This window comes from Bombina bombina, chromosome 5 (assembly GCF_027579735.1).
Source record: "Bombina bombina isolate aBomBom1 chromosome 5, aBomBom1.pri, whole genome shotgun sequence".
NCBI lineage: Eukaryota > Metazoa > Chordata > Amphibia > Anura > Bombinatoridae > Bombina > Bombina bombina.
The window spans coordinates 987,397,024-987,420,241 of record NC_069503.1 but is presented as its reverse complement, the minus strand read 5'-3'; the positions used below and the strand labels follow the sequence as shown (position 1 = coordinate 987,420,241).

The 23,218-nt window shown below is 40.6% G+C and overlaps 1 protein-coding gene across 1 annotated transcript in view; it reads left to right on the top strand.

The window, feature by feature from the left end:
- Positions 1-23,218, top strand: part of VIRMA (vir like m6A methyltransferase associated) — a 191,366-nt gene that overhangs the window by 105,914 nt on the left and 62,234 nt on the right. The window contains exon 15 of the mRNA XM_053715207.1: positions 10,420-10,666. Within this exon, the coding sequence (XP_053571182.1) occupies positions 10,420-10,666 (247 nt within the window). The remainder of the gene's footprint in view (positions 1-10,419; positions 10,667-23,218) is intronic.

Below are 23,218 nucleotides of genomic sequence, written 5' to 3'. Positions count from 1 at the left end.
CCGTTGGGCAGAGGCTCACTCTTGCCATCTGTCAGCGATCTATATCCCAGGGGTAGAGAACTGGGAGGCAGATTTTCTAAGTCGTCAGACTTTTCATCCGGGGGAGTGGGAACTCCAGCCGGAGGTGTTTGCTCAACTGGTTCAGCTATGGGGCACACCAGAATTGGATTTGATGGCGTTTCGTCAGAACGCCAAACTTCCTCGTTACGGATCCAGGTCAAGGGATCCACAGGCAGTACTGATAGACGCTCTAGCAGTACCCTGGTCGTTCAACCTGGCTTATGTGTTTCCACCTTTCCCTCTCCTTCCAGAGATTGCCAGAATCAAACAGGAGAGAGCATCAGTGATTTTGATAGCGCCTGCGTGGCCACGCAGGACTTTGTATGCAGACCTGGTGGACATGTCATCTCTTCCACCATGGTCTCTGCCACTGAGACAGGACCTTCTGATTCAAGGTCCATTCGAGCATTCAAATCTAATTTCTCTGCAACTGACTGCTTGGAGATTGAACGCTTGATTCTATCAAAGCGGGGTTTCTCTGAGTCGGTCATAGATACCTTGATTCAGGCTCAAAAGCCTGTTACCAGGAAAATCTATCATAAGATATGGCGTAAATATCTTTATTGGTGCGAATCCAAGGCTACTCCTAGAGTAAAAACCGGATTCCTAGGATTTTGTCTTTTCTCCAAGAGGGATTGGACAAAGGCTTGTCAGCTAGTTCCTTAAAAGGACAGATATCTGCTCTGTCTATTCTGTTGCACAAGCGTCTGGCAGATGTTCCAGACGTTCAGGCTTTTTGTCAGGCTTTAGCTAGAATTAAGCCTGTGTTTAAACCTGTTGCTCCGCCATGGAGTCTAAATTTAGTTCTTAAAGTTCTTCAGGGGGTTCCGTTTGAACCCATGCATTCCATAGATATTAAGCTTTTATCTTGGAAAGTTTTGTTCCTAGTTGCTATCTCTTCAGCTCGAAGAGTTTCTGAACTATCTGCATTACAATGTGACTCGCCTTATCTTGTTTTCCATGCTGATAAGGTGGTTTTGCGTACCAAGCCTGGGTTCCTACCTAAGGTTGTTACTAACAGGAATATCAATCAGGAAATTGTTGTTCATTCTCTGTGTCCTAATCCTTCTTCTAAGAAGGACCGTCTGTTGCACAACTTGGACGTGGTTCGTGCTTTGAAATTTTATTTGCAGGCAACCAAAGATTTTTGTCAAACATCTTCTTTGTTTGTTGTCTATTCTGGAAAGCGTAGGGGTCAAAAGGCTACGGCGACTTCTCTTTCCTTTTGGCTGAAAAGCATCATACGTTTGGCTTATGAGACTGCTGGACAACAGCCTCCTGAAAGGATTACAGCTCATTCTTCTAGAGCGGTAGCTTCCACATGGGCTTTTAAAAATGATGCTTCTGTTGAACAGATTTGTAAGGCTGCGACTTGGTCTTCGCTCCATACCTTTTCAAAATTTTACAAATTTTATACTTTTGCTTCTTCAGAGGCTATTTTTGGGAGAAAGGTTTTGCAAGCAGTGGTGCCTTCCGTTTAGGTTCTGGTCTTGTCCCTCCCTTCATCCGTGTCCTAAAGCTTTGGTATTGGTATTCCACAAGTAAGGATGAATCCGTGGACTCGGTACATCATGCAAAAGAAAACAATTTATGCTTACCTGATAAATTTCTTTCTTTTGCGATGTACCAAGTCCACGGCCTGCCCTGTCTATTCAAGACAGATGGTATTTTTTATTGAAAACTTCAGTCACCTCTGCACCTTATAGTTTCTCCTTTTTCTTCCTTGGCCTTCGGTCGAATAACTGGGGGGTCACTTCCTGTTAGGAAGGATAATATCCCACAAGTAAGGATGAATCCGTGGACTCGGTACATCGCAAAAGAAAGAAATTTATCAGGTAAGCATACATTTTGTTTTTAGTACTGGCAGACTTTCTGCCAGTACTTAAAGGGACACTCAGGTTAAATTAAATTTTCATGATTCAGATACAGCATGTAATTTTAAACAACTTTCCAATTACTTCCATTAAAAAAATGTGCACAGTCTTTTATATTTACAATTTTTGAGTCACCAGATCCTACTGAGCATGTGCAAGAATTCACAGACTATACGTATATGCATTTGTGATTGGCTGATTGCTATCACATGGTACAAGGGGAGTTTAAATATACATAACTTTAAAATTTGCTAAAAAAAATCTACTACTCATTTGAAGTTCAGACTAAGTGCTATTGCATTGTCTTGTTATCTTGCATTTGATGATTATGCAAATCTAATGTGTTGACTGGTCCTTTAAGATGGCGGGACAATTGTGGGGTGGGGGAGGGAAGAGAGCTGTTTGGGAGGGATCAGGGGGTGGGATGTGTCAGGTGGGAGGCTGATCTCTACACTACACTAAAGCTAAAATTAACCCTGCAAGCTACCTAATTAACCCCTTCACTGCTAGCCATAATACACGTGTGATGCGCAGCGGCATTTAGCGGCCTTGTAATTACCAAAAAGCAACTCCAAAGCCATATATGTCTGCTATTTCTTAACAAAGGGGATCCCAGAGAAGCATTTACAACCATGTGTGCCATAATTGCACAAGCTGTTTGTAAATAATTTCAGTGAGAAACCTAAAATTTCTTTCATGTAATATGCAAGAGTCCATGAGCTAGTGACGTATGGGATATACATTCCTACCAGGAGGGGCAAAGTTTCCCAAACCTCAAATGCCTATAAATACACCCCCCACCACACCCACAATTCATTTTTACAAACTTTGCCTCCTATGGAAGTGGTGAAGTAAGATTGTGCTAGATTTCTACGTTGATATGCGCTTCTCAGCATGCTGAAGCCCGGTTCCTCTCAGAGTGCAGTGAATGACAGAGGGATGTAAAGGGAGTATTACCTATTGAATGCAATGGTCATCCTAACGGGGATCTATTTCATAGGTTCTCTGTTATCGGTCGTAGAGATTCATCTCCTACCTCCCTTTTCAGATCGACGATATACTCTTATATACCATTACCTCTGCTGATTCTCGTTTCAGTACTGGTTTGGCTATCTACTTTATGTAGATGAGTGTCTTTTGGTAAGTAGGTTTTCCTTTATTTAGACACTCTCAGCTATGGTTTGGCACTTTATTTGTAAAGTTCTAAATATAATGTTTGTTATTTTTATTTGCCATGATTCAGGTTTATCAGTATATTTCATTTTGGGAAATGCATATTATAATAATTAAAAAAAAAAAATTATTACCTGGAATTTTCAAAATTGACTTTCTTTCTAAATTGCGGGCTGTTAGGCTCGCGGGTGCGCAAAATGCTATAAGTTATTGCGTCATTCTTGGCGCGAGACTTTTTTGGCGCGAGAATTACGTTTGTTGACGTATTTTCGTCATTTCCGGCGTCTTGGTTGGCGCCGAGAATTTTCTCATAGTTGTGTCATCTATGACGCTCGTGTTTGTTACAGACGTTCTTGGCACCAAAAATTTTTTGTCGGTTGTGGGCGTCATACTTGGCGCCAGATTTCTGACATTATTTAAGTCTTTATTTCATTCTGGTTTTCAGAGGCTTATTTTGTTTGCATTTTTTTCCCATTCCTGAAACGGTCATTTAAGGAAATTGATATTTTGCTTTATATGTTGTTTTTTCTCTTACATTTGCAAGATATCTCAAAAACTGTTCCTGTATCAGAAAACACTGTTGGATTCCTGATGACTGATATCAGTCCTACGAAAGCTAAGTTCATTTATTTTAATGTTATGAATTTTTATCTTTAGCTATGGTTTGTAATAAGTTATCATGATAAACTTTTACATGCAGAGTCCATCAGTATTAATGCATTATCTATTGCTATTCTTTTAACATCTAATGTACAAGATATACCTAGGAATTTATAAGAATATTTTTCTGATTCTATTCTAAAGGCTTTGTCTGCCATCCCGCCTTCTTATAAAATGTAAAGGTCTTTTTTTTATACTTCTCATTTAGTTGATGAATTTTCAAATGACCGACAACATACTGAATTATCCTTCTCTGATGATGATTTATCTCATTCAGAATATCCTTCATCAGATATTGACACTAACAAATCTACTTTTTTACTTTTAAATAGAGTACATTCGTTCTTTGTTGAAAAGGTGTTGATTATATTGGATATTAGGGAGACTAGTCCTTTTGATTTAAGACTAGCTAACATTTATATTCTGCTTATTAACCTCCTGTGGTTTCTTCAGAGGTTTTTTTTCCAGTTCCTGATACTAGGGAATGGAATAGGCCTGGGACTTCTTTTATTCCTTCTTTAAGGTTTTTAAATTGTATCCTTTGCCAGCAGTTAGTTTTGGAGTTTTGGGGAAAGATCCCCAAAGTTAATGGGGCCTATCTCTACTCTTGCTAAACATAATACTATTCCTATGGAAAATAGTATTTATTTTTAAGTTCCTTCAGATGGGAAACTTGTATCTTATCTAAGGAAAATTATTTTATTTTCAGGTCCTTTTCTTAGGCCTGCAATTTATTTGGCTGATGTTGCAACTGCTTCAACTTTTTTGTTGGATACTTTAGCGCAACAAGTATCGGATTATGATTTGTTTAGCATTGTTAAGTTGATTCAACATGCTAATCATTTCATTTGTGATGTCATTTTTTGATATTTTCACAATTGAGGTTAAATCTATGTCTTTTGCTATTTTAGCTAGAAGAACTTTGTGACTTAAATCTTGGAATGCTAATTTGATTTCTAAAATCCAGATTTCTTTTTTTCCAAGGTAATAAATTATTTGGTTCACAATTGGATTCAATACTTTCAACTGTTACTCTGGGGAAGGGAGTTTTTTTGCTTCAAGATTAAGTTCTAAGAGTAAATCTTAAGCTTTTATTAGTTTTTGTTCTTAATAAGGAACGGAATCCTAATTCTTCCCCAAGTAACATGTTTCTAATTGGAAGCTTTCTTCAAAATGGAATGAATTCAAGCCATTTAAAAGATCAAAGTCAGCCCCCAAATTCGCATGAAGGTGCGGCCCTTTTTCCAGCTTAGCTGGTAAGGGGCAGGTTAAGACTTTTCTAAATTTGTTTGGTTCAGTTCGGTCCAAACTTCTTAGATTGGGGTACAGAATAGGATTCAGAGTAAGACCGCCTGTGAGAAGTCTTTTTCTCTCTAGCATATTCCAGCTATTCCAGTAAAGGCTCAGACTTTCATGAAGTGTGTTTCAGACCTGGAGTTATCTGGGGTATTCATACCAGTTCCATTTCAGGAACGGGGTCTGGGGTTTTGTTCAGAACTATTCATTGTCTCAAAGATAGGAAATCTTTTTGAATTGTCATGTAAGAGTACCATCTTTCAGAATGGTGTTTATATGGTCTATTCTGCCTTTTGATCAGCAAGGGCATTATTTGCCTTCAATAGACTTACAGGATGCATATCTTCATATTCTGTTTTTATTCAGATTCTCTTTTTTTAGACAAGCATTACCAATTTGTTGCTTTTCCTTTCTGGCCTAGCGACAGCTCTAGGAATCTTTTTCAAATGGTTCTCGGTGTTTCCTTATTTGGACGATATCGTGGTATTTGCTCAGTCTTTTCGTTCTGCAGAATCTCATACTTTTCAACTTCTGTTGTTTCTTCAAGGACATGGTTGGAGGATCATTTTACCAAAAGTTCCTTGATTCCTCAGTTCCTCAAGACAAGGGTCACCTTTTTTAGGTTTCCAGATAGATTGTGTCAATGTCTTTGTTTCTAACAGACAAGAGACAATTTTTATTGGGTTCAGCTTGTCGGAACCTTTAGTCTCTATTATTTCCTTCAGTAGCTATATGCATGGAAGTTTTTGGTCTCATGACTGCAGCATTGGATTCGATTCTCTTTGCTCATTTTCATATGAAACCTCTTCAGTTTTTAATGCTGAATTAAAGGGACACTGTACCCAAAAATTTTCTTTCGTGATTCAGATTGAGCATGAAATTTTAAGCAACTTTCTAATTTACTCCTATTATCAATTTTTCTTCATTCTCTTGGTATCTTTATTTGAAATGCAAGAATGTAAGTTTAGATGCCGGCCCATTTTTGGTGAACAACCTGGGTTGTCCTTGCTGATTGGTGGATAAATTCATCCACCAATAAAAAAGTGCTGTCCAGAGTACTGAAACAAAAAAAGCTTAGATGCCTTCTTTTTCAAATAATGATAGCAAGAGAACGAAGAAATTAGAAAGTTGCTTAAAATTGCATGATCTTTCTGAATTACAAAAGAAAAAATTTGGGTTCAGTGTCCCTTTAATGGTGCAGGGATTATTCTACGATGTCACATTTAATATCCTTGAATCCCAATATTCAACTATCTCTGACTTGGTGGTTAGATCACCATCGTACCGTGATCACAACAGATGCAAGTCTTTTAGGTTGGGAAGCTGTCTGGGGATCTCTGACAGCACAAGGGGTTGGAAATCTCAAGAGGCGAGATTATCTATCAGTATTTTGGAACTCTGTGCGATTCTCAGAGTTCTTCAGTTTTGGCTTCTATTTGAAGAGAGAGACGTTTATTGGTTTTCCGACAGACAATGTCACAACTGTGGCGTATGTCAATCATTAGGGTGGGACTCTCAGTCCTCAGGCTATGAAAGAAGTATTTGGATACTTGCTTGGGCAAAATCCAGCTCCTGTCTAATTTCTGTGGTCCATATCCCAGGTATAGACAATTGGGAAGCGGATTATCTTTGTCATCAAGCTTTACATCCGGGAGAAATGTCTCTTCACCCAGATGTCTTTTTTTCAAGTTGTTCAGATGTGCGGGCTTCCAGAAATAAATCTGATGGCATCTCATCTAAACAAGAAACTTCCCAGGTACCTATCTAGGTCCAGGGATCCTCAGGCGGAAGCAGTGGATGCATTGACTCTTCCTTGGAGTTATCAACCTGCCTATGTTTTTCCGCCTCTAGTTCTTCTTCCAAGAGTGATTTTCAAAATCATCATGGAGCAATTGTTTGTGCTGCTGGTGGCTCCAGCATGGCCGCTCAGGTTTTGGTATGTGGATCTTGTTCGGATGTTCAGTTGCCAACCTTGGCCATTTCCATTAAGGCCAGACCTTATATCTCAAGGGTTGATTTTCCATCAGGATCTCAAATCATTAAATTTGATGGTATGGAGATTGAATTCTTAGTCATAGAAGTTTCTCTGACTTAGTGATTAAACTATGTTGCAGGCTCATAAATCTGTGTCTAGAAAGATTTATTATCGAGTTTGGAAGACTTACATTTCATGGTGTTCTTCTCATAAATTCTCTTGGCATTCTTTTAGAATTCCTTGAATTTTTCAGTTTCTTCAGTATGGTTTAGATAAGGGTTTGTCTGCAAGGTTTTTGAAAGGACAAATCTCTGCTCTTCCTGTTCCACAGAAAATTGTTAAACTTCCTGATATTTATTGTTTTGTACAGGCTTTGGTTCGTATCAAGCCTGTCATTAAATCAATTTCTCCTCCTTGGAGTCTTAATTTGGTTTTGAAGGCTTTACAGGCTCCTCCGTTTGAGCCTATGCATTTTCTGGACATTAAATTACTTTCTTGAAAAGTGTTGTTCCTTTTTGCCATCTCTTCTGCTAGAAGAGTTTCTGTTTTATTTGCTCTTTCTTGTGAGTCTCCTTTTCTGATTTTTCATCAGGATAAGGCGGTTTTTGCGGACTTCGTTTAAATTTTTACCTAAAGTTGTGAACTTTAACAACATTAGTAGAGAAATTGTTGTCCCTTCTTTGTGTCCTAATCCTAAGAATTCTCTGGAGAGATCCTTACATTCTTTAGATGTGGTAAGAGCTTCGAAATATTATGTTGAAGCTACTAAAGTTTTCAGAAAGACTTCTAGTTTATTTGTTATCTTTTCCAGTTCTAGGAAAGGTCAGAAGGCTTCTGCCATTTCTTTGGCATCTTGGTTAAAGCTTTTGATTCATCATGCTTATTTGGAGACGGGTAATTCCCCGCCTCAGAGGATTATGGCTCATTCTACTAGGTCAGTTTCCACTTCCTGGGTTTTTAAGAATGAAGCTTCTGTTGATCAGATTTGCAAAGCAGCAACTTGGTCTTCTTTGCTTACTTTTTCCTAAATTCTACCATTTTGATGTTTTCTCTTCTTCAGAAGCAGTTTTTGGTAGAAAAATACTTCAGGCAGCTGTTTCAGTTTGATTCTTCTGCTTATATTTTCAGTTGTTTTCATTATATGATTAAAACTTTTGATTTGGGTTGTGGATTATTTTTTCAGCAGAATTGGCTGTCTTTATTTTTATCCCTCCCTCTCTAGTGACTCTTGCATGGAGTTCCACATCTTGGGTATTTGCTATCCCATATGTCATTAGCTCATGGACTCTTGCCAATTACATGAAAGAGAACATAATTTATGTAAGAATTTACCTGATAAATTCATTTCTTTCATATTGGCAAGAGTCCATGAGGCCCACCCTTTTTATGGTGGTTATGATTTTTTTGTATAAAGCACAATTTTTTCCAATTCCTTGTTGATGCTTTCGCTCCTTTCTTATCACCCCACTTCTTGGCTATTCGTTAAACTGAATTGTGGGTGTGGTGAGGGGTGTATTTATAGGCATTTTGAGGTTTGGGAAACTTTGCCCCTCCTGGTAGGAATGTATATCCCATACGTCACTAGCTCATGGACTCTTGCCAATATGAAAGAAATTAATTTATCAGGTAAATTCTTACATAAATTATGTTTTTGAAAAATTTTACGATTTTTTTAATTTGATTGCATTTGGCGTTAAAATGGTGGCATGAAATATACCAAGATGGGCCTAGATCAATACTTGGGGTTGTCTACTACACCACACTAAAGCTAAAATTAACCCTAGAAGCTCCCTACATGCTTCCTAATTAACCCCTTCACTGCTGGGCATAATACACATGTGGTGCGCAGTGGTATTTAGCGGCCTTCTAATTACCAAAAAGCCACGCCAAAGCCATATATGTCTGCTATTTCTGAACAAAGGGGATCCCAGAGAAGCATTTACAACCATATATGCCATAATTGCACAAGTTTTTTTGTAAATAATTTCAGTGACAAACCTAAAGTTTGTGAAAAAGTGAACGATTTTTTTTATTTTCATTGCATTTAGCGGTGAAATGGTGGCATGAAATATACCAAAATGGGCCTAGATCAATACTTTGGGTTGTGTGTGTATATATATATATATATATATATATATATATATATATATATATATATACACACACACACACACACACACACACACACACACACACACATGTCAAGGGATATTCAGAGGTTCCTGATAGATATCAGTGTTCCAATATAACTAGCGCTAATTTTGAAAAAAAGTAGTTTGGAAATAGCAAAGTGCTACTTGTACTTATTGCCCTATAACTTGCAAAAAAAGCAAAGAACATGTAAACATTGGGTATTTCTAAACTCAAGACAAAATTTAGAAACTATTTAGCATGGGTGTTTTTTGGTGGTTGTAGATGTGTAACATATTTTTGGGGTCAAAGTTAGAAAAAGTGTGTTTTGTTTCCATTTTTTCCTCATATTTTATATATTTTTTTTATAGTAAATTATAAGATATGATGAAAATAATGGTATCTTTAGAAAGTCCATTTAACCATTTAATGGCGAGAAAAACGGTATCTAATATGTGTGGGTACAGTAAATGAGTAAGAGGAAAATTACAGCTAAACACAAACACTGCAGAAATCTAAAAATAACCCTGGTCCTTAAGGGAAAGAAATTGAAAAATGGCCTTGTCCTTAAGGGGTTAAAGGGAACATGAAACCCCAAAGAACAGCTACAATTTTATCCGGGTGGTCAGTAAAATCAGCCGGGTGGTGCACCAGCTTAAAAAGGTTCTGGGGAGAACACTTGATACTAAGAGAACTAAGCAAAGTAGACAATAAAAGTAATTTGGAAAGGTGTTTTAAAATTGTATGCTCTATCTGAATCACAAAGGAAACATTTGGGGTTATGTGTGTTTCGTCTTTTCAAATGTTCCAAAAGATGTTCAGTGTGGTTGAGGCCTTGTTTTTGTCCTGCTGGGAAATAGATCCTCTTCCGCACAACTTTAATCCATAAGTGATGACATCCCTCTGCAAAATATAGTGCTAATTCTCTTGTGTATTCCAAGTGTAGTTGATCTTGGGCAAGTCACCATCTTCATAGTAATAGAATACTAAGACAAAGCTTCACCATATTCATTCTTAAGCTGCCGTCTCCTTCTATGAACTCTGAGATTGTCAGTATTTAAAACTTCATGACACAAAGTCCCCTTTATTTGCTGCATTGGTAAATCCTAGTGTTTCACAAAATCACTTTAAGGAAGCACTATCCTGTTTTAGACACTGCATCTGTTCCCTAGGTAGCTACTGTTTGTTTTTATGCATGGTATTTGTGCTTTCTTTGAGATGACATTGGTGTATTTTATTATTTGACTTCAGTGGTCCAGAAGAAAAGAAGCCGTACACAGGCCAGACTGCACGACTGCTTGCACTTCTCGACTCGCTGGTGGCCCACAGAGCATGTAAAGTTGCTATATTACACCTTATAAATGGAGGGAAAGGTGATGAGCGTTACGCTGAGGTTTTCCAGGAGCTACTGACTATTCTGAAATCTGCGGGTGACAACGTCATTCACCAACAGTGTGGCGAATACATTGCATCAATTGTGCAGTACCTCTGTGACCAGGTACAGCTGGGGTTTTCTCTTTACATGCATTTTAGTTTTGAATAGAAGTATTTTTGGTGATACACAGATATTAGCAATTGTTGTTGTTTTTTCACTACCCGAGAGAGTTTGGAAGAGCATTCTATAACCTTCAGAATCTGTCATATGTTGCACAGCAATTGCTTGATTAACAAAGGCGCTGATTTATATATTTTGCTAACTGGCCACATCGCAGGAGATAAAGATAATCATACTCGCTGCAGTTAACAATTGGGTATTTCTCTGGACTAAGAAACAATGCATATTTTGCTACATTTATTCTGAATGCAGACTTCCTGCTGAAATATAATGTATAAGCGAAAGCAATGTATAAGGGAAAGCAATGTCCCTTTAAAAGGTACATTAAAGTCAAAATTAAATTTCAGAAAGCGCATGACATTTTAAAAGACTTTTGACTTTATTATCATATTTACTTTTTCCTTCCTTCCTTTGATAAAAAAGCTAGATGTATTCAGGAGCTGCAATACAGTACTGGTGATTGGTGGCTAACCACATATGTCTCTTGTCATTGGCTCACCCGATGTGGTCATTTATCTCCCAGTTGTGTATTTCTGCACTGGAATTTATTTAACCTGTTTGCAGTAGTTAAAGGGACATGAAACCCAACTTTTTTTCTTTCATGATTCAGAAAGAGCGTGCAATTTTAAACAACTTTCCAATTTACTTCTATTATTTAATTTGCTTTCTTCTCTTGTTATCCTTTGCTGAAAGGCTTATCTAGGTAAGCTCAGGAGCAGCAAAGAACCTAGGTTCTAGCTGCTGATTGGTGGTTGCATATATATCCAGATTGTCATTGCTCATTCATGTGTTTAGTTAGAAACCAGTAGTGCATTGCTGCTCCTTCGACAAATTATACAAAGAGAATGAAGCAGATTTAATAGAAGTAAACTGGAAAGTTGTTTAAAATAGTATGTTCTACCTAAATCTTAAAAGAACATTTTTGGGTTTCATGTCCCTTTAAACACATAGCTATATATGTAGCGCAATAATAAAATGCTTATTAGAGCATTTTCTTTTTAAGCCCTTATGTCCCTTTAAAGTTAAAATTTATTGACTTTAGTGGTCATATGCAAACTTTCCGAGGCACCAGCTCCTACTGAGCATGTGTAAGAATTCATATACAGTATACGTTTTTATCCATTTTGTGATTTAGCTGATGGCTGTCACATGATGCATTAGGAAGCAAAAATTTAACTGGCTGAAATCTGTCAAAAAAAGATCTATTACTCATTTGAAATTCCAACTAAATGCTTTTTCGTTGTCTTTTTATTATGCATTTGTTGCTTATGTTATTTTACTGTGTTTAATGGTCCTTTAAAGTGAAAGTCAATCCTAGTGTTTGTGAAACGCTAGGATTGACCATTGGAACAAATAAAGTGAACTTTCATGCATGAAGTATAAAATACTTCATGCAGAAAGCTCCTTTATTTGTTTTAAGCATTTGCCGCATTGAGCTGCTGAGGTAGCCCACGGCAGATCACTGTTTTGCGGGAGACGTTTCCACCTCTTGGCAAATAACGTGCGGGAAATCCGGCGCCACTATCCGGATTTCGCTAGGATTGACTTTCACTTTAAGTGATGTCTTGGGAGCAACTCAAAAATTATTTACAATAATTAGTTCTCCCAAGGACCTACATAATAGGCGTGCCATCTTGCTAATTTTCTTCCTAATTGGAAGAGTCCACAACTGCATTCATTACTTTTGGGAAATAAGAACCTGGCCACCAGGTGGAGGCAAAGACACCCCAGCCAAAGGCTTAAATACCCCCTCCCACTTCCCTCATCCCCCAGTCATTCTTTGCCTTTCGTCCCAGGAGGATAGCAGAGAAGTGTCAGAATTTGTTTTGTCTCTTATGGAGGGTACTACTCTTCACAAATGGGACAGGAGTTTTAAGTAGCCCTATAAGCTTCTCAACTTGAGGGCCTGGGTGAACGTTAGAGTCCGGAGATGCAGAGGGAGCTTCCCTTTGCGACACCATCCCGACTCATATTAACAGCTCCTACAGAAATCGACGTTAATGAGTTTCGCAGACTGCTTCTTCTCTCAAGTCCATGTCAGGAGCGATGCTACTAACCTGTCACACTTGAAGGGCCGTGTTCCTGTTCCACAGCGTAGATTCTGGTAAGATTGTTTCATTTTTTTATTGCATAATGTTAACACAGAAGACAGGGTCACAGTGTGGCGCCTTTTATCTTTACAGAATCAAGGGTTAATACCTCCTTAGGTGGATTATTGAACAGGGGGAATAATAATCTTATATGTTTATTTGATTTTATGTGTGAGATGTTAGGCTCATAGGCTGTTATGGAACATACCGGTTTCACTTTGAGAGCCATGCAGCTGGCACGCTCAGATGCGCACTTCCTTCTGACTGAGAAGCAGCAAGCAGTAACTCTGGTTGCTCCTGGACAGTGGTTCTCTGGTCCGGAGTGTTGGCTAATCATTTCGAAGTACCCTGGGGGCAGGTAGGCGCTGTGGCGAGGTGCAGGGGTTATTTTTGTGTAAACTGACTTTTTTTCTGATCTAAGTTACTTTGTTCACTTTTTACTTCTTAAAGGCGCAGTACACGTTTTGTAAAAAATTATTTACAGCAATAAATAAAGTGTTTAAACGACTTCTGTGGTAATTACTAATCTGTTCAACACGTCTGACATTGAGGAATCTCATTGTTCTATGTGTGTAGAAGCTATTGTGGAACCCCCTCTTACATTGTGTACCTCTTTTACTGAAAGGGCCTTACATTGTAAAGACCATATTTTAGGTCAAGAAAGTGTGCCTAAGGATGATTCTCAGTCTGAAGAGAATCAGGATATGCCATCCAATTCTCCCCAAGTGTCACAACCTTTAACGCCCACACAAGCGACGGCAAGTACCTCTAGTGCGTCTAATTCCTTTACTCTGCAGGAGATGGCTACAGTTATGTCAACTTACCCTTACAAAGGTATTATCTAAATTACCAGTGTTACAGGGTAAACACAATAGGTCAGATATTAATGTGAATACTGAATACTCTGATGCTTTATTAGCTATTTCCGATGTACCCTCACAGTGTTCTGAGTTGGGGGTCAGGGAATTGCTGTCTGAGGGAGAGCTTTCAGACTCAGGGAATGTGTTACCTCACACAGATTCGGATGTTACGTCCTTTAAATTTAAGCTTGAACACCTCCGTCTGTTACTTCGGGAGGTTTTAGCGACTCTGGATGATTGTGACCCTATTGTGATACCACCAGAGAAATTGTGTAAGATGGACAAATATCTAGAGGTGCCTACTTACACTGATGTTTTTCCGGTTCCTAAAAGAATAAATTATAAAAAATGAATGGGATAGACCAGGTTTGCCGTTCTCTCCCCCTCCTAATTTTAAGAAAATGTTTCCCATATCAGACACCATTCGGGACTCGTGGCAAACGGTCCCTAAGGTAGAGGGAGCTATATCTACCCTGGCTAAGCGTACAACTATACCCATCGAGGACAGTTGTGCTTTCAAAGACCCTATGGATAAAAAGTTGGAGGGTCTTCTAAAGAAATTATTTATTAATCAGGGTTTTCTTTTACAATCTACGGCCTGCATTGTTCCAGTAACTACTGCAGCAGCTTTTTGGTTTGAGGTTCTGGAATAGTCTCTAAAGGTTGAGACTCAGTTAGATGACATTTTGGATAGAATTAAGGCTCTTAAGCTAGCTAATTCTTTCATTACTGATGCTGCTTTTCAAATTGCTAAATTAGCGGCGAAAAATGCAGGATTTGCTATTCTAGCGCGTAGAGCGTTATGGCTTAAATCTTCGTCTGCTGATGTGTCATCCCTTTAAAGGTAAGACCCTTTTCGGGCCTGAATTGAAGGAAATCATTTCTGACATTACTGGAGGCAAAGGCCATGCCCTACCTCAGGATAAGTCTGTTAAGATGAGGGGTAAACAAAATAATTTTCGCTCCTTTCGGAATTATAAAGGAGGACCCTCTGCTTCCTCTTCCTCCACAAAGCAGGAGACCCAACCAGACTTGGTATAAAGGCAAACAATCCAAGAAGCCCGCTGCTACAAAGACAGCATGAAGGGGCGGCCCCGATCCGGGACCGGATCTAGTAGGGGGCAGACTTTCTTTCTTTGCTCAGGCTTGGGCGATGGAAATCGTGACCCACGGGTATCAACTGGAATTAAAGGACTTTCTCCCAAGAGGGAGATTTCATCTTTCATGATTATCTGTAGACCAGATAAAAAGAGAGGCGTTCTTACGCTGTGTAAAATACCTCTATACCATGGGAGTAATTTGTCCCGTTCCAAAACCGGAACAGGGACAGGGGTTTTATTCAAATCTTTTCGTGGTTCCCAAAAAAAGAGGGAACTTTCAGACCCATTTTAGACCTCAAGTGTCTAAACAAGTTTCCCATTGTTCAAAATGGAGACTATACGAACAATCTTACCAATGATCCAGGAGGGTCAATATATGACTACCGTGGATTTGAAGGATGCTTATCTTCATATTCCTATCCACAAGAATTATCATCAGTTTCTAAGGTTTGCCTTCCTGGACAAACATTATCAGTTCGTGGCTCTTCACTTTGTGATGGCCACAGCACCCAGAATCTTCACAAAGGTTCTAGGGTCACTTCTGGCGGTTCTCAGACCGCGAGGTATAGCAGTGGCGCCTTATCTGGACGATATTCTGATCCAGGCGTCAACTTATCAACTGACAAAATCTCACACGGACACAGTGCTGTCTTTTCTGAGAACTCAAGGTTCGGAGGTGAACATAGAGAAGAGTTCACTAGTTCCACAGACAAGGGTTCCCTTTCTGGTAACTCTGATAGACTCGGTAGACATGAAAATATTCCTGACGGAGGTCAGGAAATCAAAGATTCTAAATACTTGCCGAGCATTTCAGTCCATTCCTCGGCCATCAGTGGCTCAGTGTATGGAGGTAATTGGATTAATAGTAGCGGCAATGGACATCATTCCGTTTGCTCGCTTTCATCTCAGACCACTGTAGCTGTGCATGCTCGGACAGTGGAATGGGGATTATGCGGATTTATCTCCTTTGATAAATCTAGATCAAGAAACCAGAGAATCTCTTCTTTGGTGGTTGTCGCTGGATCATCTGTCCTAGGGGACTTGTTTCCGCAGACCCTCGTGGGTAATAGTGACAACGGACGCCAGCCTTCTGGGCTGGGGTGCAGTCTGGAATTCCCTGAAGGCTCAGGGTGTTTGGACTCAGGTGGAGTCTCTACTTCCAATCAATATTCTGGAACTGAAAGCAATATGCGCTTCAGGCGTGGCTTCAGTTGGCTTCGGCCAAATTCATCAGATTCCAGTCGGACAACATCACGACTGTGGCATATATCAATCATCGGGGGAACAAGGAGTTCCTTAGCGATGATAGAAGTATCCAAGATAATCCATTGGGCGGAGGACCACTCTTGTTATCTGTCAGCAATCTACATCCCAGGAGTAGAGAACTGGGAAGCGGATTTTCTAAGTCGACAGACCTTTCATCCGTGGGAGTGGGAACTCCACCCGGAGGTGTTTGCCTCACTGATTCTCCGATGGGGCAGACCGGAATTGGATCTGATGGCATCTCGACAGAATGCCAAGCTTCCAAGATACGGATCCAAGTTGAGGGATCCTCAGGCCGAACTGATAGATGCCTTGGCAGTGCCTTGGTAGTTCAGCCTAGCTTATGTGTTTCCACCGTTTCCTCTCCTTCCACGCGTGATTGCTTGAATCAAACAGGAGAGAGCTTCTGTAATCCTGATGGCGCCTGCGTGGCCACGCAGGACTTGGTGTGCGGATCTGGTGGACATGTCCTCTCTGCCACCGTGGAAACTTCCTTTGAGACAGGACCTTCTCATTCAAGGTCCTTTCCAACATCCAAATCTAATTTCTCTGCAGCTGACTGCGTGGAGATTAAACGCTTGATTTTATTGAAGCGAGGATTCTCTGATTCGGTCATCAATACTTTGATACAGGCTAGAAAGCCTGTCACTAGAAAAATCTATCATAAGATATGGTGTAAATATCTTTATTGGTGTGAATCCAAGGGTTACTCATGGAGTAAAGTTAGGATTCCTAGGATTCTGTCTTTTCTCCAAGAAGTATTGGAGAAAGGGTTATCAGCAAGTTCCTTTAAAGGGACAAATTTCTGCTTTGTCAATTTTGTTTCCCAAACGTTTGGCAGATGTGCCAGATGTTGTCTTTTTGTCAGGCTCTATCTAGAATTAAGCCTGTATTTAGACCTATTACTCCTCCCTGGAGTTTGAATTTAGTTCTTCGTGTTCTTCAAGGGGTTCCGTTTGAACCTATGCATTCCATAGATACAGGAAATTGTTGTTCCTTCCTTGTGTCCTAATCCTTCTTCTAAGAAGGAGCGTATGTTGCATAATCTGGATGTGGTCCGTGCCTTAAAGTTTTACTTACAGGCAACTAAGGATTTCCGTCAATCATCTTCATTATTCATTGTTTATTCTGGAAGGCGTAGGGGTCAGAAAGCTACGGCTACCTCTTTCTTTTTGGCTGAGAAGTATCATCCGCCTGGCATATAAGACTGCTGGACAGCAGCCTCCTGAAAGAATTACGGCTCATTCTACTAGGGCTGTGCCTTCCACATGGGCCTTTAAAAACGATGCATCTGTTGAACAGATTTGTAAGGCTGCGACTTGGTCGTCCCTTCATACTTTTTCCAAATTTTACAAATTTGATACTTTTGCTTCTTCGGAGGCTGTTTTTGGCAGAAAAGTTCTTCAAGCAGTGGTGCCTTCCGTTTAGGTCTGTCTTGTCCCTCCCTTTCATCCGTGTCCTGTTGCTTTGGTATTGTATCCCACAAGTAAGGATGAAATCCGTGGACTCGTCGTATCTTGTAGAAGAAAAGGAAATTTATGCTTACCTGATAAATTCATTTCTTCTAGGATACGACGAGTCCACGGCCCTCCCTGTCAATTTAAGACAGATTGTAGTTTTTATTATTTACAACTTCAGTCACCTCTGCACCTTTTGGCTTTTCCTTTCTCTTCCTATAACCTTCGGTCGAATGACTGGAGTTGGAGGGGAAGGGATGAGCTATATATACAGCTCTGCTGTGGTGCTTTTTGCCACTTCCTGTTAGCAGGAGGATAATATCCCACAAGTAAGGATGAAATCCGTTTACTCGTCGTATCGTAGAAGAAATTAATTTATCAGGTACGCATAAATTTCCTTTTTTGAATAAAATATTGTTTCTCCTGTTAAGTGTAGTCAGTCCACGGGTCATCATTACTTATGGGATATTAACTCCTCCCCAACAGGAAGTGCAAGAGGATCACCCAAGCAGAGCTGCTATATAGCTCCTCCCCTCTACGTCACACCCAGTCATTCTCTTGCACCCAACTAATAGATAGGATGTGTGAGAGGACTGTGGTGATTAAACTTAGTTTTTTATATCTTCAATCAAAAGTTTGTTATTTTAAACGACACCGGAGTGTGTTGTTTCCTTCTCAGGCAGAATTTGAAGAAGAATCTACCTGAGTTTTTGTATATGATCTTAGCGGACGTAACTAAGATCCGTTTGCTGTTCTCGGCCATTCTGAGGAGTAAGGTAACTTCAGATCAGGGGACAGCGGGCAGGTTCACCTGCAAAGAGGTATGTTGCAGTATATTATTTTCTAAGGAATGGAATTGACTTTGAAATACTGCTAATACCGATATAATGTAAGTACAGCCTTAAATGCAGTAGTAGCAACTGGTATCAGGCTGACATGTATATATGTTTACACTTAAGTATTTCTGGGGAATGGCACTTCACTGGGAAATTACTGTATGCATATAATTTTTAGCCTAACTTGCAGTGTGAGCGACTAGCAGCAGGCTTTTTAATGATATTTCATATATTAGATTTTAAACGTTTGCTGGCATGTTAAATTGTTTAATTATCTGAGGTACTTGGTGAAAATTGTTTTGGGCTTTATTTTCCACATGGCTGTCGTTGTTTTAAATTAAAACAGTTTACTGAGCTTCCCTCACTGTTGTAGTGTGAGTGGGAGGGGCCTATTTTGGCGCTTTTACTACGCATCAGAAATTCAGTCACAGTCTGCCTTTCTCCCTTTTTCTTTTTCTCCCTGCATGATCCAGGACGTCTCCACAGAGCTCAGGGGTCTTCAAAACTAGTTTTGAGGGAGGTAATCACTCACAGCAGACCTGTGAGACTGTGCTTGACTGTGATAAAAACGCTTATATTGTCAATTGTTATACGTTTTTTTCTGATATTAAGGGTTAATCATCCATTGCTAATGTGTGCAATCCTTTGCTAAATTTGGTTTATATAACTAATCCGGTTCATTTTTATTCAACTGTGTCAGTTTTTTTGTGTGCTTCTTAAAGGCACAGTAACGTTTTTTACATATTGCTTGTAAATTTAGTTGAAAAGTATTTCCAAGCTTGCTAGTCTAATTGCTAGTTTGTTTAAACATGTCTGACACAGAGGAAACTCTTTGTGCAATATGTTCAAAAGCCAAGGTGAAGCCCAATAGAAATTTATGTACTAATTGCATTGATGCTACTTTAAATAAAAGTCAATCTGTACATGTTAAGCAACATTCACCAGACAACGAGGGGGAAGTTATGCCGACTAACTTGCCTCACGTGTCAGTACCTGCATCTCCCGCTCAGGAGGTGCGTGATATTGTAACGCCAAGTACATCAGGGCGGCCATTACAAATCACTTTACAAGACATGGCTAATGTTATGACTGAAGTTTTGTCTAAATTGCCAGAACTTAGAGGTAAACGAGATCACTCTGGGATGAGAACAGAGTATACTGATAATGCTAGGGCCATGTCTGATACTGCGTCACAATATGCAGAGCATGAGGACGGAGAGCTTCATTCTGCGGGTGACGGATCTGATCCCATTAAATTGGATTCAGACATTTCAAATTTTAAGTTTAAGCTGGAAAACCTCCGTGTATTGCTAGGGGAGGTGTTAGCGGCTCTGAATGATTGTAACACAGTTGCAATCCCAGAGAAAATGTGTAGGTTGGATAAATATTTTACGGTACCGACGAGTACTGACGTTTTTCCTATACCTAAGAGACTTACTGAAATTATTACTAAGGAATGGGACAGACCCGGTGTGCCTTTCTCACCCCCTCCTATATTCAGAAAAATGTTTCCAATAGACGCCACCACACGGGACTTATGGCAAACGGTCCCTAAGGTGGAGGGAGCAGTTTCTACTTTAGCTAAGCGTACCACTATCCCGGTGGAGGATAGCTGTGCCTTTTCAGATCCAATGGATAAAAAGTTAGAGGGTTACCTTAAGAAAATGTTTGTTCAACAAGGTTTTATATTACAACCCCTTGCATGCATTGCGCCTGTCACGGCTGCGGCAGCATTTTGGTTTGAGTCTCTGGAAGAGACCCTTGACTCAGCGACATTAGATGAGATTTCACTTAAAACCCTTAAGCTAGCTAATTCATTTATTTCTGATGCCGTAGTACATTTAACTAAACTTACGGCTAAGAATTCCGGATTCGCCATTCAGGCACGCAGAGCGCTGTGGCTAAAATCCTGGTCAGCGGATGTAACTTCTAAATCGAAACTACTTAACATACCTTTCAAGGGGCAGACTTTATTCGGGCCCGGTTTGAAAGAAATTATCGCTGATATTACGGGAGGTAAAGGCCATGCCCTGCCTCAAGACAGAGCCAAACCCAGGGCTAGACAGTCTAATTTTCGTGCCTTTCGTAATTTCAAGGCAGGAGCAGCTTCAACTTCCTCTGCTCCAAAACAGGAAGGAGCTGTTGCTCGCTACAGACAAGGCTGGAAACCTAACCAGGCCTGGAACAAGGGCAAGCAGGCCAGAAAGCCTGCTGCTGCCCCTAAGACAGCATGAAGTGAGGGCCCCCGATCCGGTAACGGATCTAGTGGGGGGCAGACTCTCTCTCTTCGCCCAGGCTTGGGCAAGAGATGTCCAGGATCCCTGGGCGTTGGAGATCATATCTCAGGGATATCTTCTGGACTTCAAAGCTTCTCCTCCACAAGGGAGATTTCACCTTTCAAGGTTGTCAACAAACCAGATAAAGAAAGAGGCGTTTCTACGCTGTGTACAAGACCTTTTACTAATGGGAGTGATCCACCCAGTTCCGCGGTCGGAACACGGACAAGGGTTTTACTCAAATCTGTTTGTGGTTCCCAAAAAAGAGGGAACCTTCAGACCAATATTGGATTTAAAGATCCTAAACAAATTCCTAAGAGTTCCATCCTTCAAAATGGAAACTATTCGGACAATCTTACCCATGATCCAAAGAGGTCAGTACATGACCACAGTGGATTTAAAGGATGCTTACCTTCACATACCGATTCACAGAGAACATTACCGGTATCTAAGGTTTGCCTTCCTAGACAAGCATTACCAGTTTGTAGCTCTTCCCTTCGGGTTGGCTACGGCTCCAAGAATCTTTACAAAAGTTCTGGGCTCTCTTCTGGCGGTACTAAGACCGCGAGGAATTTCGGTAGCCCCGTACCTAGACGACATTCTAATACAAGCGTCAAGCTTTCAAACTGCCAAGTCTCATACAGAGTTAGTACTGGCATTTCTAAGATCACATGGGTGGAAAGTAAACGAGGAGAAGAGTTCTCTCTTACCACTCACAAGAGTTCCCTTCTTGGGGACTCTTATAGATTCTGTAGAAATGAAAATTTACCTGACAGAGGACAGGTTAACAAAGCTTCTAAATGCTTGCCGTGCCCTTCATTCCATTCAACACCCGTCAGTGGCTCAATGCATGGAGGTAATTTAATGGTAGCGGCAATGGACATAGTTCCTTTTGCACGCCTGCACCTCAGACCGCTGCAATGTGCATGCTAAGTCAGTGGAATGGGGATTACTCAGATTTGTCCCCTACGCTGAATCTGGATCAGGAGACCAGAGATTCTCTTCTATGGTGGCTTTCTCGGCCACATCTGTCCAGGGGGATGCCCTTCAGCAGGCCAGAATGGACAATTGTAACTACAGACGCCAGCCTTCTAGGTTGGGGCGCTGTCTGGAATTCCCTGAAGGCTCAGGGATCATGGACTCGAGAGGAGAGTCTCCTTCCAATAAACATTCTGGAATTGAGAGCAGTTCTCAATGCCCTTCTGGCTTGGCCTCAGTTAGCAACTCTGAGGTTCATCAGGTTTCAGTCGGACAACATCACGACTGTGGCTTACATCAACCATCAGGGAGGGACAAGGAGTTCCCTAGCGATGATGGAAGTATCAAAGATAATTCGCTGGGCAGAGTCTCACTCTTGCCACCTGTCAGCGATCCACATCCCAGGCGTGGAGAACTGGGAGGCGGATTTCCTAAGTCGCCAGACTTTTCATCCGGGGGAGTGGGAACTTCATCCGGAGGTCTTTGCCCAAATACTTTGACGTTGGGGCAAACCAGATATGGATCTCATGGCGTCTCGCCGGAACGCCAAGCTTCCTTGTTACGGGTCCAGGTCCAGGGACCCGGGAGCGGTCCTGATAGATGCCTTGACAGCACCTTGGACCTTCAGGATGGCTTATGTGTTTCCACCCTTCCCGATGCTCCCTCGTTTGATTGCCAGGATCAAACAGGAGAAAGCATCAGTGATTCTAATAGCGCCTGCCTGGCCACGCAGGACCTGGTATGCAGATCTAGTGGACATGTCATCCTGTCCACCTTGGTCTCTGCCTCTGAGACAGGACCTTCTAATTCAGGGTCCTTTCAGACATCAAAATCTAATTTCTCTGAAGCTGACTGCATGGAAATTGAACGCTTAATTTTATCAAGGCGTGGATTTTCGGAGCCAGTAATTGATGCCTTAATACAGGCTAGGAAACCTGTTACCAGGAAGATTTACCATAAGATATGGCGTAAATACTTACACTGGTGCGAATCCAAGGGTTACTCATGGAGTAAGGTTAGGATTCCCAGGATATTATCTTTTCTACAAGAAGGTTTAGAAAAGGGTTTATCTGCAAGTTCTTTAAAGGGACAGATCTCAGCTCTGTCCATCCTTCTACACAAACGTCTGTCAGAAGTTCCAGACGTTCAGGCCTTTTGTCAGGCTTTGGCTAGAATTAAGCCTGTGTTTAAGACTGTAGCTCCACCGTGGAGCTTAAACTTAGTTCTTAACGTTTTACAGGGTGTTCCGTTTGAACCCCTTCATTCCATTGATATCAAGCTGTTATCTTGGAAAGTTCTGTTTTTAATGGCTATTTCCTCGGCTCGTAGAGTCTCTGAGTTATCAGCCTTACATTGTGATTCTCCGTATCTGATTTTTCATTCAGATAAGGTAGTTCTGCGTACTAAACCTGGGTTCTTACCTAAGGTAGTCACTAACAAGAATATCAATCAAGAGATTGTTGTTCCATCATTGTGTCCTAACCCTTCTTCAAAGAAGGAACGACTTCTGCACAATCTAGATGTAGTCCGTGCCCTGAAATTTTATTTACAGGCAACTAAAGATTTTCGCCAAACTTCTTCCCTGTTTGTCGTTTATTCGGGACAGAGGAGAGGTCAAAAAGCATCTGCTACCTC